We start from the raw sequence: 15,343 nt of genomic DNA on the forward strand, positions 1-15,343 counted from the left end.
TCCACAAGGAAGAGCAATAGGAAAAATTAAACTGTTTTCCACATATTGTTTTCTTAAAACAAGAGTCTACAAGGACATATTCAGCACCAAAACTAAAAACAAAAAAACAAAACAAAACAAAAAAAAACCAAAAAAAGTACAAACAGCCATAGAATATAATCTATAAAGCAAACATTTAATATTGCACTTTGTTTCTCTAATGTTTGGATTTTACTTACTTTTTCCAAATTCAGATCAAAATTCTCTATCAAATACTGGGCTAAAACCGTGAACCTCTAGTTTTATAATGCTGAGAATTGACCAATATTTGTGGAAGAGAAATGCCTCTGAGTAACAATGTAATTTGAAATGCAAGTCTTTATTTGATAAGTTGATACAATTTTTTCTTCTAATAACAAAGGCTGTGATTCCAAGCCAATTACTATGATATTGGTCAATCCTGCCTCATATGAAATTTTCTGTTGTATTGTGGTAAGTACTTTAATGCTATGTATATCAGCAATTGTTCCCTAGTCTGTAAAAATAACAAAAAAGGAAAAAAAAGTAAAACCACCAAATGCCCTTTTATACCAACAATCCCATCAGCTTTAAAAATTGTCTGGTTGGAGAGGCTAGAGGGAAGGGACATCCACAAAATTGGCCTAGTAACATCATCCATTTTCCTTCTTGCCAATATTCCCGCTCAAAGCCCAAGCCTTTTAACTGAATCACTTAAAACGCGACTCATAATTTATTTTTTATCACCCTGTTGTCATTTTTGAAACATGAATGATCTTTCATGTTCTCATAAAGGCCACTTATGGAAAGCCTATTTTGTCGCACATATGAAGCCTTAAAAACAAGGCAGAGGTTTTTAAAAATGAGCACCATGCAGAAACACCAGCCTCCCCTCTCCTGCTCTCTTCTGAGCTTTTTTATTGCACAAGGAGACAGGTATTTGATGAATTAGATCTTGATTTCTTCTAATAGTCAAGACCAGAACGGTGTCCCTTTGTCAGTGATCTGTGTTCCATGGTTTCTGAAGAGCAAAGTTGACTTCCTTTGTACATCTCTAGCATGTAAGCACTGCTATTTGTAGCACAGGTAATGGCTCCACTGCACTCCTTTTCCTGGAGCACACTCAAGAGCAAGTGCTTTTTCCATACAGTTTCTTGCATTCTGTATGAATACACGGTATAATTCAGTGTTCTGTTTGTTTTAAAGCTCTTGAGAGTGCCAGGGAAGATGCAGTCATCAAGGCTCTCCCAGCTAACTCATATTTAAGTATGGCTGGTAACACTGATCTTCCCCACTTTAATTATACTTCTAATCTTGTACAGTATCATAAACCCTGAAGGTAACGAAGTGTACAAACTGAGCTCTTAGCATAAAAGAAGCTTCTTTTGAAATATATACTCTACTAGACTCATCATAGAATTTTTGGTGATTAAGTAGCTATATATAAAAATAAATTTACTTTCCCTTCCTATCCCTACTATGGGAGATATTGATCTGTCTGTGAGTCCTAGACAGTGTATGATCACTTCCTTTTAAAAGTCTTTTTAAGGAAAGAGCTGGTGTCTGCTGGTGCTGGTTTCATTTATGCCTTTTTTTTTTAGAGCTTCACAACTTGAATGTCATTTTTTATAATGTAGAAAGAGAAATGGGAATGAGGTGGGTTTTGTAACTTTTGTGTATGTCCCTACTCCAGATCTCCCTCTCAAGTAAAGAACAAAAACAAAACACAAACACAAAACAAAAAAAGAACTAACTCAACAGTGCAACATAAAAAACCAAATAGCGTTCCAACAGTTTGGCAAGTGATGAGTTCACCTGAGATTAAGTGATTTTTAGGCAGTCTGTAACAAAATGCTGCTTTGCGATAATAGTAGAAAGGCAACAAATTCTTAAAAGAAATCAAGAAAGTATACAATCTTGATGAAGTCTATTAGTTTCTTTCTATTAACTCTTCACCCTCCCACCCTATCCCCATTATCTGTTGCTTATCTACTACAGTAGGCTGCAAAACATACAGCAAGAAGGATTGGCTTGAAGGCATTTGATGTTTGTAAATAAATCCACAACAGGGTCCAAGCTGAAGAGGTGATACATGATCAGCCTACTAGGACAATTCTGAGCATGTGCATATGCAGGTAAAGTCCAGGCTACATTAAATTAAAAAAAAAAAAAAAAAAAAAAAAAAAAGTCAGTGCATTTGTCGAAGTCTGTTGCTGTTGGGTTTTTTGTTTCTTTCTTTCTCTTTTGTCAAAGCTTTCTTTTGCTCCTTTTTGTGCGGACCACAAGAAATAAGAAAGGGGTAACAACTGTCCGGCGTAAATGAGAAAAAGCTGTAGTGACACTGAACCGCACAATGTAAGCAATAAGCATGTGCAAATTTCCATATCGTTAAGAGGAAGCCAAACCTCTCTTAATGTGGTTTGAGTGTCTGGACACACATGACTGTAGGTTAGTAAGGCTGCTCCTAGTATGTGCCAGTATTTAAGAGGGAGGGGGGAAAGCTCAGTTCTTCAAGCATGTGGAGCAGTCCTACAGTGTTACTGTAGGCTTCAAAGCATGATCACAGGTTGTTTTCATTTATTCACCACACAGGCAAGAGCAAACCCACTTTCTCTGAAAGTGTGTCTCCACTATGATGCCTTGACCTTCATCACAGCAGGTATGAATCCAAACCCAAGTCAAGTCAGCTTCTTATGGATTCCTTCAGCGAGAAGGGCAAGATGGTCTGTCATCTGTGGGTTGATCTGGGTTTGGATCAATCTAAACAAAAGAGGAAAAAACACAACCCAAGGTATTTTTAGAACTGACTGCTAGAAAATAAAACAGTACAAACACCAACATTTTTAAGTCCGAAATAGTGATAAATGGTATTCCCAATCCAAAGCTTATTCAAGTAACTGAAGTATCTCTAGAAATTATACAAAACCTTCAATTGAAATTTAATAAGTATAGTGAAACATTTTAAACTACAGGTTGATGGTAGCTTAAGGATACACACAAAGATGTAATAAAAAATTGAAAAAAATCTGCCATAATAGCACAAATGTTCTAATGTTCTAAATTATTTATTGCATAGTTAGAAGACAACCTGTCTCATCACTGAACACGTAACTTAAAATACTAAGTTGATTCTGGAAGACATCTTAGTTAAAAAGGCACAAAATTATTAGTAAAAAGTTCTTCTACTAATTTGTAATTAATGAATCCTGAAAAACCCCATAAAATGTTTCAGAACTCAGTGTGTCCAACACAATGTTCTTCCTTTCAATATAAGAATATTTCAATATTCCTCTTCCTTTCAACATAAAGAAAGAGGTGAAGAACACTGTCTCTAACTTAGGTGTCCAAAATTCAATTGGAAATATAGTTTAAATGGACACTACACAGTTTGGTCAGTTATTTTAAAAAGACATTTTTCAGAACAAAGGGAAAGCTTATTTATAAATACTTAGAGTACCTGAAATAAAAAGGCACTGAGTTGTATTCCAGGTTTGTATTACAGAGGAGTCTTCAAACAAGACACGAAAAACATGACACTCACTCACTAGCGGATTAAGTGATTCAAGAGGGAAAGAAAAAATCAAGAGTGGGTGGATCCAGGCAAGATTTAGTCAAAGGACGCTATTCTATTTTGTCCTATACCACTGCTTTTCCCTGAAAAATAAGGCTTTTGAAGCTTTTGAAGCCTGAACTTGTGTCCTAGTTATTGACTTTCATAGAACTAAACTTGAAGACAGAAATTGAACTGTGAATTTAGAGAAACCTGAGCCAGAAGGAACACCTTTGTATCTTCTCTGCATGGAAATTCTGAAAGCAATACATACAAAGAACTAAAAATACAGAGTACTTTTAGAGAGTAGAGGTGAAAAATAGCTTGTTGTCCATCTACCAACTGAAAATGTTGGTATTCACTAATATCATGTATTACATATATAATGCAATATAAGTTTAGTAAGTTGCCCGGAGGGTGCAAAAGAGTTTCAGAATCTCTATGAAGCATTAGACTAGTGAAGAATCCCAGAAAAATTTTGATGCAATTCACCTGCACTTTGCTAAAACTAGGTTACTTTTTTCCCTTTTCATGTTTTTGCTTATTTGTCCCGGTCTTCATAAAGTAGAAACAGTTTCTTACATTTATTCCACATGACAGAATTCAGACAAACAGCGCATTCATAATTATATTCTGAGGTACATACTTCTGAGTAGAGGGGTGGAGGCAGAAAACGAAACTCCTGGATGTATGCAAACAGTGGTCCTGGAAGTGCTCTCTCAAAGTCATCACAAGCACCTAAGGGTGCAAGGCTGGACTGTCGCTGTTCCTCTGTGACCACTTCTGCATAGCTGGGAGGTGCTGCAGGGAAAAGGCACACGCAGTTTGAACAACAAGTTCTTATGCATGTCAAAACATATAACATGATAAATATTAAACTTTTATATTGCAAAATGCACCAGCATGTAGATAAATTACTTCCATGAGTTTTCCAGTTATTGAACATGAAAAAGAGGATAGGCTGCTATAGTTTATTTTAAAACTATGCTCAAATCCAAGAGCAGACTGACCATTGTTCATTGTGGCTTAATTTTCACCTTCAAATTTAAAGCATATTCAGAATACTGAATTTCTGTTACAGGCAGGAATGATAAAATATTGCATTCCTCTGGACTCCATCATCAGTCTGGGATTTGTCCATCAAAATGTCCGTAAGTTTATATGCAAAAAGAGGGAAGAAGCTACAGAGCTTCTCCTTTGACAAAAGAGATTCCCACTGAAATGGATTACATTATGTTTTCACAAAGTCTTGGCTACTAAGGATAATAAAGGTCAAAATATAGCTGCTTCTCTGGCAGTTACACTGCCTTACAACCAAGGATGGGATACTGGAGGCAGAAGTAATTCTGCTCAGGTACAATGGCATTCTGTGCTTTCACTTGCACCAGCCTGCAAGCAGCTGAATTCCACTGCTTGTATACCTGAGAGAAGAAGGCAAAGAGAGGAACTCCATTCCTCAACACAGAGCGAGCAGGTAGCGAGGAAACATCCACAAAGGATTTTCTATGGACCTTATTATGAAAGATGTAATTTGTGTCTGTTTGCATGGCAGCAATGAATAAAGCACACAAAAATCAAAACAGACTTGTTTTGTCAGGTTACCTTCTGGTCTTTCAGGCAGCGTCAGACCAAGCCAATTCATGTTCATGCTATACTGGCTGCTTACACTTGATGTTCTGCTACCAAACGGGTGTAGAGGAATGGTGCCAATGACCAGTGGTAAGTTAAGGAATAAATCCATGGCACCAGGAATATCCACATATACCTAAAGAACAACAAAGAGATATAGATTAAAAATAGGTTTATATGAGCACTTTGTAATTATTAGACTAAAAACTTCAGCCATGGAATTTTTCACAAGGAACTGAAATTTCTTATTTTTTGTTTCAGAGCCAATGTCCCTGTGGAGACAAAAAGCCCTCCAAGTCAAAGGCAGCTCCATACTCTTAACACAAATCCTCATATGGAAATGTCATGTACTCGCAACACATTTGCTTACAACATGCAAGATTTAAACTTTATTTATTTAGATAATTCTTTTCAGGACACCTAATGCTAGGCTATGTATTTTTTTTGTAACTAGTTAGCAGGTCACAATGCTTTGTTAACAATTTTCAAGGACTCATGGAAGCGATTCATGCTCCAATGAAACAACCCAACGTACCATCAGTGAATACTCCACACGGATTATACTACAATCAAGGATTGAAGGAGAAACTGGTGGAATTTTCAACTGTTTGCCATTCCAGGTTTCTGTTTTGCCAGATGACAAGGATTCCCCACGCAGATTGGCAACAAGCTGTTTGACTTCCTTCATTTTCCCTTTGGCATAAAATGCCTGTGTTTGGTAAATGGCTGCCTTTGGCACCACCACACGGGAAGAGCAGTTCTCAATCTCAGCAAAGATCTGAATTGATTCACCTGAAACAAAGCAGAATTTCATTCTATCTATGCTTTTGCAAAGCAACTAGGCAAATTGCCACACACTGTGTATTATAAGGCACTGGATGCTGCTAGCAATGCTCCACACTTTGAACAACATCCACTGATGCTAGCAGGAGTAAGATTTACCTCACCATGAGGTAAATCTAACAGGAAAATGCACAGGCCCAATAACAGCAGATGTCCTTTAACAATATGGAGACACAGCAAGCTAACAAAATTAGTAGTTTAAAATAGCAAGACAGATGAATGCACACCAAAATGGTAAGAATAGTTGAAGTATTTATGTTATATAACAGCAGCTAAGTACAAATTGTCATTCTAAAAGGGAAGGAAAAACATTTCCTATAATTACTTCTGTTACATACCTGGGGTGTAGCCCTTCCTTTCAATTTTGGCACTTAAGGATATTGGGCCTGAGGTACAAAACCAACAACAGAGAGTTTTTTCTTTTGTGCCTGCTTGGGGTGACTGCAAGAAAAGAACAATATTTTCCATTTATTAGAGTGCTCCATGAATCTTTTAATCTGTTCTAATCAACACCAAAAAAAAAAAAAAATTGATTACATACTTTCTGTGCATTTTGACAAGCATATCTAGTTTTACTTAGAGGGAGAAACCTCAAGCAAACTGCAAATTGCACTATGCAAACTGTAAGCTTTACTCCAATTCCACACTCATTAACACTGCTTTTTTGCTACACTTCATACTACAGTTACATTTAAAACAGGTTTTTATAATTAAATAAATTTAGCACAGCTTAAGGAAAGGCTTTATAGCCTACACATCCCACCATATTGTTGAAGAGATTTTAATTTACCAGTAAACTAGAATGTCTATCCAGTATAATATCACAGAAACAATACCTAAGATAAAGTACTGTAACCTTGACTCCTGCTATTTCCCATTTCAAAAAGATCCTGTTTCATCTGTATTAAACAGACCTTGTTATTTTACATGACACCAGGATTTCAGACTTGATCCAAAGCCCATTAAAGTCAAATGAGATTCTTTTGATTTTAATGGAATTTGTGCAAGGCCAATGTTCCTTTGCAACTCTGATTTTTCACCCATACACACAAGAAACCTATTTCAATGGATTTTTAGATTTTTTTTCCCCTCTCCATGGGGGGTGAATTTGAAGAAGAGTCAGGGGGAATGGAATCTTAGGCCTGATTAAAATCAAATCCTCATTGAAAGCAGTTGTGAAACTGAAATTATTTTAATGAAATGACATTTCAGAAAAAGATTCTAGAGCATTGTGATAATTTCTCCCCAATGGTAGAAAACCATCTATATGAAAATTATCAATTATGCACATCAGTACATTATTTACTTTGCATTTTTAAGTTTGCAGTCTGTCACAATAATTATTTTAAGTTTCGCTGTTCTTTGTTCAGAATCAAGGAGGAAGAGTTCTCAGAATTTTCCTTCTTAGTCACATTTAACAATTTAGTATTAATTTAAATTGACAAAACCATTTTATATATCTTAAAAGTAAAGCAACTCCAAGTACAGGAAAAAGTAGCTTTCAAATACCAGTACCTACAGAGTTGCAGAACTAATGTAATACTTAAAAGACTGGCTGTAACTAAATATCAAATAAGTATTAGGAAATATATTAGGTAAAATTAAATATGGATATTGTTTCAGTTATTAAACTTCATTATTTTTTAATGCCAGAAACAAGAAATGAATAATTCTGTCCATTCTTACCAGTAATGAAGGAGTGTTGATATCTATATGTTCAAAGACTGTAAATTCCTTCTTTAATTTTACTGGTAGAAACCAAGGCCTATGCAATTCGGCTTTCACCCAATAGCGCACACTGCCATGTCTGCCTTCGAATGAGGTAGCAAGTGGTCTGTGCAGGACACAAAGGTCAAAATTGAGTAAAGTCCTTCTGTCTAATAATGATACAATTGATCAAGTCAGTGATTAGTATATAGAACTGCATTTTTAATGCACTGTAGTACTTAATGAAGCGTATCTCAGAAAAATTCAAGATTAAAGATGGGAGAAAAAATCATCTCCAATTTATCCTACTATAGTTTTGCACAGATTTTAAGAATCAAGTATGGAATTGTACTAGAAAATGCGAGGAGAACACAGATTTTCTTTAAGCTTAAGAGGCCACTTCCACATCTAGAGTAAAGCACGCCCTTTTGACTACCAATTTAAAATTACCATTAGTATCAACAAATTATATTTGTTATTATATTTAGTTTCGGATATCACATTTTGTAAACCACTGTGTATTGTTTACTTGGTCAGTAGCTCAACATCAGGTTAATTTTAGCTGTAACTCAGCACTTCCGTAATTAGGTTCACCTTAAGCAGAGTGAATATTACAACTTGGAGTTCTGAAGAGAGGCTATTTTGAGCACCTTCTAATCTTTCTCTACCATGACAAGATAGCTTAAAAATTTATAATAACTAAAAATGTACATATATATGTGCATATATATTTATACATACATACACATATAAAATCATGAAGACTATTCTGAAATTTGTCAAATCAAGGAAGTCTATCTTAGAAGCAGGAGGAAAGATGATGCAGGTAGTTTTTCCAGGCCTGTAAGCATTGCCTTTTTTACTGTAGTATCATAAAATGAAAGATAAATAATCTTTGTAGTTCAATTATTTCCAATTAAAAGTAATTTCTGTAACTTACCTAATTCTTAATTTTAATTTTCTTTATTTTTATCTAAGTCTTCTTTTTTCTATTTTACTATGTTCTGGATACACTGTTATGTATACATTAAAACAAAGTATTTGTAACATTTCCGTATTTTCCATTGCGAGTAGTACTAGCCATTCTAGTGCTTCACTAGAACTATTATTTCAGTTACATGTTTGACTTATCTATTTGCATATTTGAAATATCTAGGTTTTTCCCCTAATAATGAGATTAAAAGGCTTTTCTAATTCAACTTCAGTGTTGCATTCTGTCCCATATTCTGTAGAGGAAAAGTCAGTAAGGATGATGCACATCTTTCCATTGTTGCTCTGAAGTTTAAGTCAGTTTTGGAAGTATTCTATGGACACAAAATAGCAAGTAAGTAGGCAGCATCCAAGTTCAGACTTTTAATATCACCCTTTGTTCTTCCAGTATTAGTAAAAACTGGGTTAACATCTATTCCTTTATGGCACTAAAAAAGAACCTACAATTTGACCAATGCTTGTGATATTTTGCTATCTGGCTGTTTCACTTCAAGCAAAGCATTTCATGATGTTTCTGATGTTTTGGGTTTGGGGTTTTTTTTGGGGTTTTTTTGGTTTTTTTTTTTTTTTTTTTTTTTTTAAATGACCCTTTAAACTCAAGGGAAAATCAGTACTGGCCTTACTACTTCTTGTAGCTGAGATTTTCACAGAATGTTAAATTGACCATGTTAAATCTCCATGTTTAAAGGCCTTCACAGAAAATCTTACTGGAACAGCATAGAGGTCCTGTGCTGTTCACTTTGAAACTGTAAAAGTGTTTGTCATTGCATATTCTGCTAAAACCAACCTCCAGTAAACAACTTTAGTATTAGGCAGTGAGCTTATTCACATAAAACTGCCAAATTTTCAGTGACTTTCAAAATTTTAATGACCGCTACTTTTACAGCGAAAGGCTCATTTTTCATCCATACTCCCTCTTTTCCTGTGTATTTGATTTTACTAGAACTTGTATTTTTAGCTCATTTCCATATTGGTAATTCTGCTACATCCAATGTTACATCCATGGTGTGTACATTACATATTTCAGACAGGAGTGGGGCAACAATTTTTATCATACCAGAACAAACTTCTGCTCTTACTCTTTCTTTGCCTTTGTTTTCCCAAAACAAATGGGATTTGGTGGGAGAATCTTTCTTACTTTGTCCACCCATTCTTAAGTTTGTGTCCAGCCAGGTTTTCTGCATAAGTAGCCACCCTGGGTACATACAACCTATCTTAGTAAGAACAACCTCCTCTTTAGCTGAAATCTAAGTAATCTTGCCACATCTGTTCCAGATGTGAGTCCAAACAATTCCACTGTGATCTTATCTCTATGTGCGCTGGTCTGCCTAGCCCCAGTAAATGGTTGAGTTAGAAAGTACCTCAGCCACTCTGCAGGACTCCAGTGACAGTTCAAACTCCTCTCCCTCCTCTTGGGAAAGGATAGTAAGATTGCAATATCTAGTAAATCAGCAAGACTTGGTAAAAAGGAAGTGAGCAACTGGGCAGCAGTGAGCTCCCTTTTTTGTGGAAACTTAAAAAAATAAGAAGGACAGGTATATCATTGTAAAAGCAACCTCTTCAGTTTAATGAGATTATGTTCTCTACTGCACGTTGGAGCACAATTCCTACTACCATTGAAAAGGTTTCCCCTCCACCCACAGCAGGAGTTTTGGTTAGGCGGGTGGGCAGCAGGGCCCTGTGTGGAGGACTGTGAGTGGGTACTTACGTCTGTGGAAGCTCGAAGCTGAATGCATATTCGTGCCTTCCTGAATGGATGGTGTGAAGACCTTCCTCTGAATTGTCATCATCTAAGAGAAAAAAAAAACCAACACACTAATCCAGCTGCACACATTATACTTTGCATGGGCTTCTCTTCCAGAAAAAAAAGCAATCTGCTCACACATTACAACACTCAAAGAATGTGATGTCCCAGAAACAAGGGTCTCCAGTCCATTATTTATTAACTGCTGGAATGCAGGGACAACTCTGACAGAAAGGCAGGCAAGATTGCCACCTCCACCGCAGAGAGAAGCAGAGGTTAATTTGTTTAAATATAATCCTGCCTCTGAACACTGACACAGTTTCAACTGCTGCCATTTCAAGGCCTCCATGCAAGGTCTGTAAAGGAAATCATGCTGCTTTCCACTGCAATTGCAAGTCAGAATGAACTAGAGCTGGCTTCTTACCAGCATTAACAGTACCAAGTCTGCTGCTTAAGATTAAATTAGAAATTCGGCTTCTTTGTATCTCCTGCCTGGCAACAGTGTCCAAACATTAATCACCCATACACACGAAAAAATGCGTGAGAAAGGAACAAGCGTGTAGGAGCACCACCCAGAAAGTACCAGACAGATTCAAGGGCATAGGAAATGGCAAGCTGCCTAATTAATGCTACCTAGAGCTAAACTTTTTCTTTCTTTAATAGGTTAACTCGATCTTGGCTCAGACAGAAAGACCCAGATACTTGCTGGTTTTATGCCAGGAATGCTGACCCTTGTTTATGGTCATAATTACTTGTCCAGCTTCAAATGCCGCAAGAAAACTGCAGTTTATTCTGACATAAAACCAGAAAAACGCTGACTTGGTCAAAATAGTCGGGTGAAAAATGACTGAGCACCTCGCACATAAAAAGGGGTGGAATTTTAAAAGGGGATATGGCGTGACAAAATGAGAGGGAACAGCCTATGCGTGACGGTCTGAAGCGTTAATGGAGGCACGCAGGAGGGCTCTAAGTTCCTATTGTCCTACACAAGCGCCAGTGCTCCACTTCCTGCAGTGCAAATACCGAAAATTTGAAAATTAATAAACAAAACAAACAAAGAAAAAAATCTCCCAGCCGTGAAGACGTGGAAACAAATGCACCTTCAGCACGCAACATTACACAGCGTAGGTCAGGAAAAATGTGTCGAAAGAGCGAGGACAATGTGTCGGCGTGGGGGTGGGTTTTTATACTGTTGGCTGGCGTTCCGGGTTTTTTCAGTAAATACGATTTATTAATTTTTGTTTGATTTTGTTCCGGGGTGTTGGGGTGTGTGGGACAGGGGGAAGCGCTGCTCGCGGCGGTGGCTGCGCTGCTCTCCGCCCGGCTCCCCCCCTTCCTGCCAGCTCAGCAGTCCCGCCACGCCGCGGTAAACAAGTGCTGAGCTGTCAATCAGCGCGGGCTGGAGCAGGAGCCGACCGGCCTGAACCGGCGCGCGCGGAGCGCCGCCAGCCCCGCCGCTCTCTCGCACGCCGTGTGCGCTGCGCCCGCCGGCTGCGCACCGAGGGCGGACCCTCCCGCCGCCCGCGCTGCGCCGAGACCCCGCAGGGGATGGGACCGACGACGAGAGAGGGACGTGACTGAGGGCAGCACGTCCTCCCGCCCGTGCCCTCCCTTTCCGAGGGGCTCCGTGCCGCGCCAGCGCCTCAGGGAGCGGCCCCGGCCCGCCGGGGGCAGGCAGCGAAACCTGCGCCCTCACCCCCGCCGCCAGCGCCCCGCCAATCAGCGGCGGGCATCGCCTTAGCAACAGGGCAACAAACCGCGGCCGGCCAATCAGGGGGCGGCGGGGGGCGCGGCCGGGCCGCGGGTCTGGGCCCGCGGCGGGCATTGAAACGCGGCCGCGGGCGCCCGCAGTAGATCCCCGGGGCCCCTGTCCCACCCGGGGCTCTTGTCCCAGCCGCGACCCCTGTCCCAGCCGCTCCCACGAGTGCTCCCCCCGGCCACGGGCGGCTCCTGCGCAGGCTGCACACTCCCGTCGCCACGCTCATGGAACCCGCGGCCCGGAGGTGCGGGAAGTTATACTCAGGCGAGTGTTTTCCGAGGCGGTGGCACGACACGGGTGGGAGCCGCAAGTCACCTCGTTAGCGCGGTGCGCGCGAGGCGTGAAGCAAAAAAAAAAAAAAAAAAAAGAAGAAAGCTCTGAGCTCTGCTACAGCGTTGAGCTCGGGAATACTGTGTGACGGGCTCGGTGCCGCCCGGAGTTGCTCAAAAATTAAGTTGTTCTTTTGTTTTATTTTTCCGGAAAGAACGAGAAATATCGCTTCGCTGCAGTGTATATGATGCATATTCAGGAAAAAAAAAAAAAAAGAGGGGGGGGACGAGCAGCACAAAAAATTACATAACCGGTTTTTAACATTATTTTCTTGCGCTGGGAATTAAGTCATCGCCACCACCTGACGCGTGCGGCCAATCTGCGCGAAGCGGGCGGCGCACCCCCCTCCTCCAAGCCGGTCCCAAACAGGATTGAACCGCTTCGAACAAAGGCTGCGAAGTTCGGGGGAAAAAAGAAATAAAAAAACACACAGAAGCCCCAGGGCCCGGCGCTTCCACCCCCCCCCAGGAAGGGGTCTGCACTTCGCGGGGACACCACGGTGGCTCGAATGGGAAGTGGGGAGCAGGAGGTTCTCATCTCCCCAGTTTTGGGAGAGATGCTCCCATTACGCAACACCACTTCCCCCCTCTCTCTTCTCCCCCTCCTTTTACTCCCCATCAAGGGCTTTTCGGACACATCTTTACATCGGGGTGACCCCACTGCCGAGCGGGGTGTAGGGGCGGCCCAAGGAACTTAAAGCTTTTTACCCGGGCGAGGGTAATACTGAAATGAGAAAAAAAATTACACGTGGGGTGGTGATATGTCAAAATAAGCAAAGGAGACTCTTTCATCTGCCACTAATCAGACATCCTGAAAAATTCATTGTATTATCACCCCAATAGCATCAGCAGAACCCCGCATGTGTCCAAAGTATGGTTTTTATGCTTTCACTGTGTTTCAAGATTTGTTACTAGGATTTTGCCAATGAAGTCCACTACCCATTTGTCTGTGATTTTACAGCTGTTTTTCTCCACGGAACGGCAAATCCTACCAACATTACTACCAGGAAAAAAAAAAAAAAAGAAAAAAAAGAAAAAAAAGAAAAAGGTAAAGCATTAGAATAAAAACTTATTAATAAACAGCTGTGATGGAGGGCACGTAGTTCAGGGAGTCCTCCTGCTTGCAGGTACTTTGCAAATGCATCTCCTGTAACTCCATCGCCCAGATAAGACCCTGGGCATGTCCGGCTCTCGAATGCACCCATTAAAATAGAAAGGGCTAAACCGGGGTGATAAAAAGATGCGTGTTTTTTTTCAATAAAAAAAAAAAAAAGCAGAAGAGTTAAGGGCAGCCCTTACCTCTCTCCTGGCCGATCAGGATGTCTTTATGGTTGAAATATTCCACTTCTTCGGTGTAGTTCTGTGTATAGGCAGTGTTGGATCCAGCATTCCTCGATTCAGTCCAACGCACTTTAGCGTGCCCCCTCGCATGGATTTTAAGGGATTTCACTCTAATTTCCCCAGTTACTTCTAGACTGACCCTTCCTGAGACTGTATCCCCGCTAGAGTACACGGGGACATTGCTGTCATTCAGACAGTCAAAGCTTATCGTCAGACTCTTCACCTTCCCCAGCACCATGGTTTTATAGCAAAGTGTACAAAAATAGACTGTAAGAAAAAAAAAAGGGAAGGGGGAACCCAAAAACAACCAACGCCGAGCCCCTGGGGCGCAGGGGTGCGGCGGCGCGGACCCTACAGGCGGCTCATGGGGGCGGCGGGGAGCCCCGGCCCCGGCGCGGGCGGCGCTGGTGCCGACGCGGCGTCTCCCCACAAAGGCGCTGCCGCGCCGCCGCCGGCCCCGCCTTATAAGCCGTGTGACAAACAAGCGCGGCCGCGCATGCGCCGCCCCGCCCCGCCCCGCCCCGCCGGGACAGCCTCGGGGACGCGGCGCGCTCGGGGACGCGGCGCGCTCGGGGACGCGGCGCGCCCGGGGACGCGGCGCGCTCGGGGACGCGGCGCGCTCGGGGACGCGGCGCGCTCGGGGACGCGGCGCGCTCGGGGACGCGGCGCGCTCGGGGACGCGGCGCGCTCGGGGACGCGGCGCGCTCGGGGACGCGGCGCGCTCGGGGACGCGGCGCGCTCGGGGACGCGGCGCCACCCGCGCAGGTGGTGCTCTGTTACTGCAGCCGGCCGCTCCAAGGAGCGCGGCAGTGTTTCAGCCTCTACGAAGAGATGAAAGTTGTACCTCACTTAACAGATCTTGTTCTGGAACTGGCAAATTCTCCCTTGCTGGACGTGGGGTTTTTGGTTTTGTTTCGTTGGGTTTTGGTTGGCTGGTAGGATTTTACTGCTTTGGGGGGTTTCTGTGTTTGCTGTGTTTTGGATTTCTTTTCCTGTGTGTGTGTGACTAAAGATGGGAAAGATGCGAGCAAAGCTTGATAGAAAATGATATAAAAACATGGCAAGAAATAAAAAGCACTCCTGGTTTTCAGGATACCTATTGCCCTACCTGAGAATCCTCTCTGGAAACTTTTGAAAATTAGTACTGAGTCATCTGAACTTAACAATTCCAGTATCAATGACTGCCTGTAATACAAATTACATTGTTTTAAATCCTCCCTGGAAACCTTTCCGTCTGTCGATTTGTTTGGTTTCTTTCATTTTTATCACTTTGGTAGTGCTGTTTCTTTGGCAAGTGCTCAGGGTTTGGTTATTTAATGCTACATCAGCTAATTCTTGCAGTTTCCCACTGACACAAAGTTTTCGGTGAGAAGTATGATGGTGGTGGATGACACTCCCCAAAACACTGTTTTGGGGGGGACTAAAGCGAGATGTGCCGCTAACATTTCAGGCCA

The 15,343-nt window shown here is 41.4% G+C and overlaps 1 protein-coding gene across 1 annotated transcript; it reads right to left on the bottom strand.

Annotated features, from left to right (window-relative positions):
* Positions 1–2,345: 2,345 nt before the first annotated feature.
* On the bottom strand, positions 2,346–14,310 carry ARRDC3 (arrestin domain containing 3). The gene is made up of 8 exons (XM_005532426.3): positions 13,848–14,310; positions 10,425–10,506; positions 7,706–7,853; positions 6,358–6,460; positions 5,712–5,968; positions 5,150–5,312; positions 4,194–4,348; positions 2,346–2,757 (listed from the first exon to the last, which is right to left on the bottom strand). The coding sequence occupies exons 1-8, from the start codon at positions 14,125–14,127 to the stop codon at positions 2,701–2,703; spliced, it is 1,245 nt and encodes a 414-aa protein (XP_005532483.1). The 5' UTR covers positions 14,128–14,310; the 3' UTR covers positions 2,346–2,700.
* Positions 14,311–15,343: the final 1,033 nt, after the last annotated feature.

This window comes from Pseudopodoces humilis, chromosome 4 (genome assembly GCF_049639895.1).
Source record: "Pseudopodoces humilis isolate 2021_Gansu_Grassland_sample_001 chromosome 4, ASM4963989v1, whole genome shotgun sequence".
In the NCBI taxonomy this organism is placed as follows: Eukaryota; Metazoa; Chordata; class Aves; order Passeriformes; family Paridae; genus Pseudopodoces; species Pseudopodoces humilis.

Coding starts and splice junctions, on each gene's coding strand:
- ARRDC3 (XM_005532426.3), bottom strand. CDS start 14,127: ATGGTGCTGGGGAAGGTGAAGAGTCTGACGATAAGCTTTGACTGTCTG. Junction 5,313..5,711: donor GTGTGGAGTATTCACTGATG/GTACGTTGGGTT, acceptor GTTGTTCTTTAG/GTATATGTGGATATTCCTGG. Junction 2,758..4,193: donor CTCCACCCCTCTACTCAGAA/GTATGTACCTCA, acceptor TCTTTTGTTTAG/ATTGATCCAAACCCAGATCA.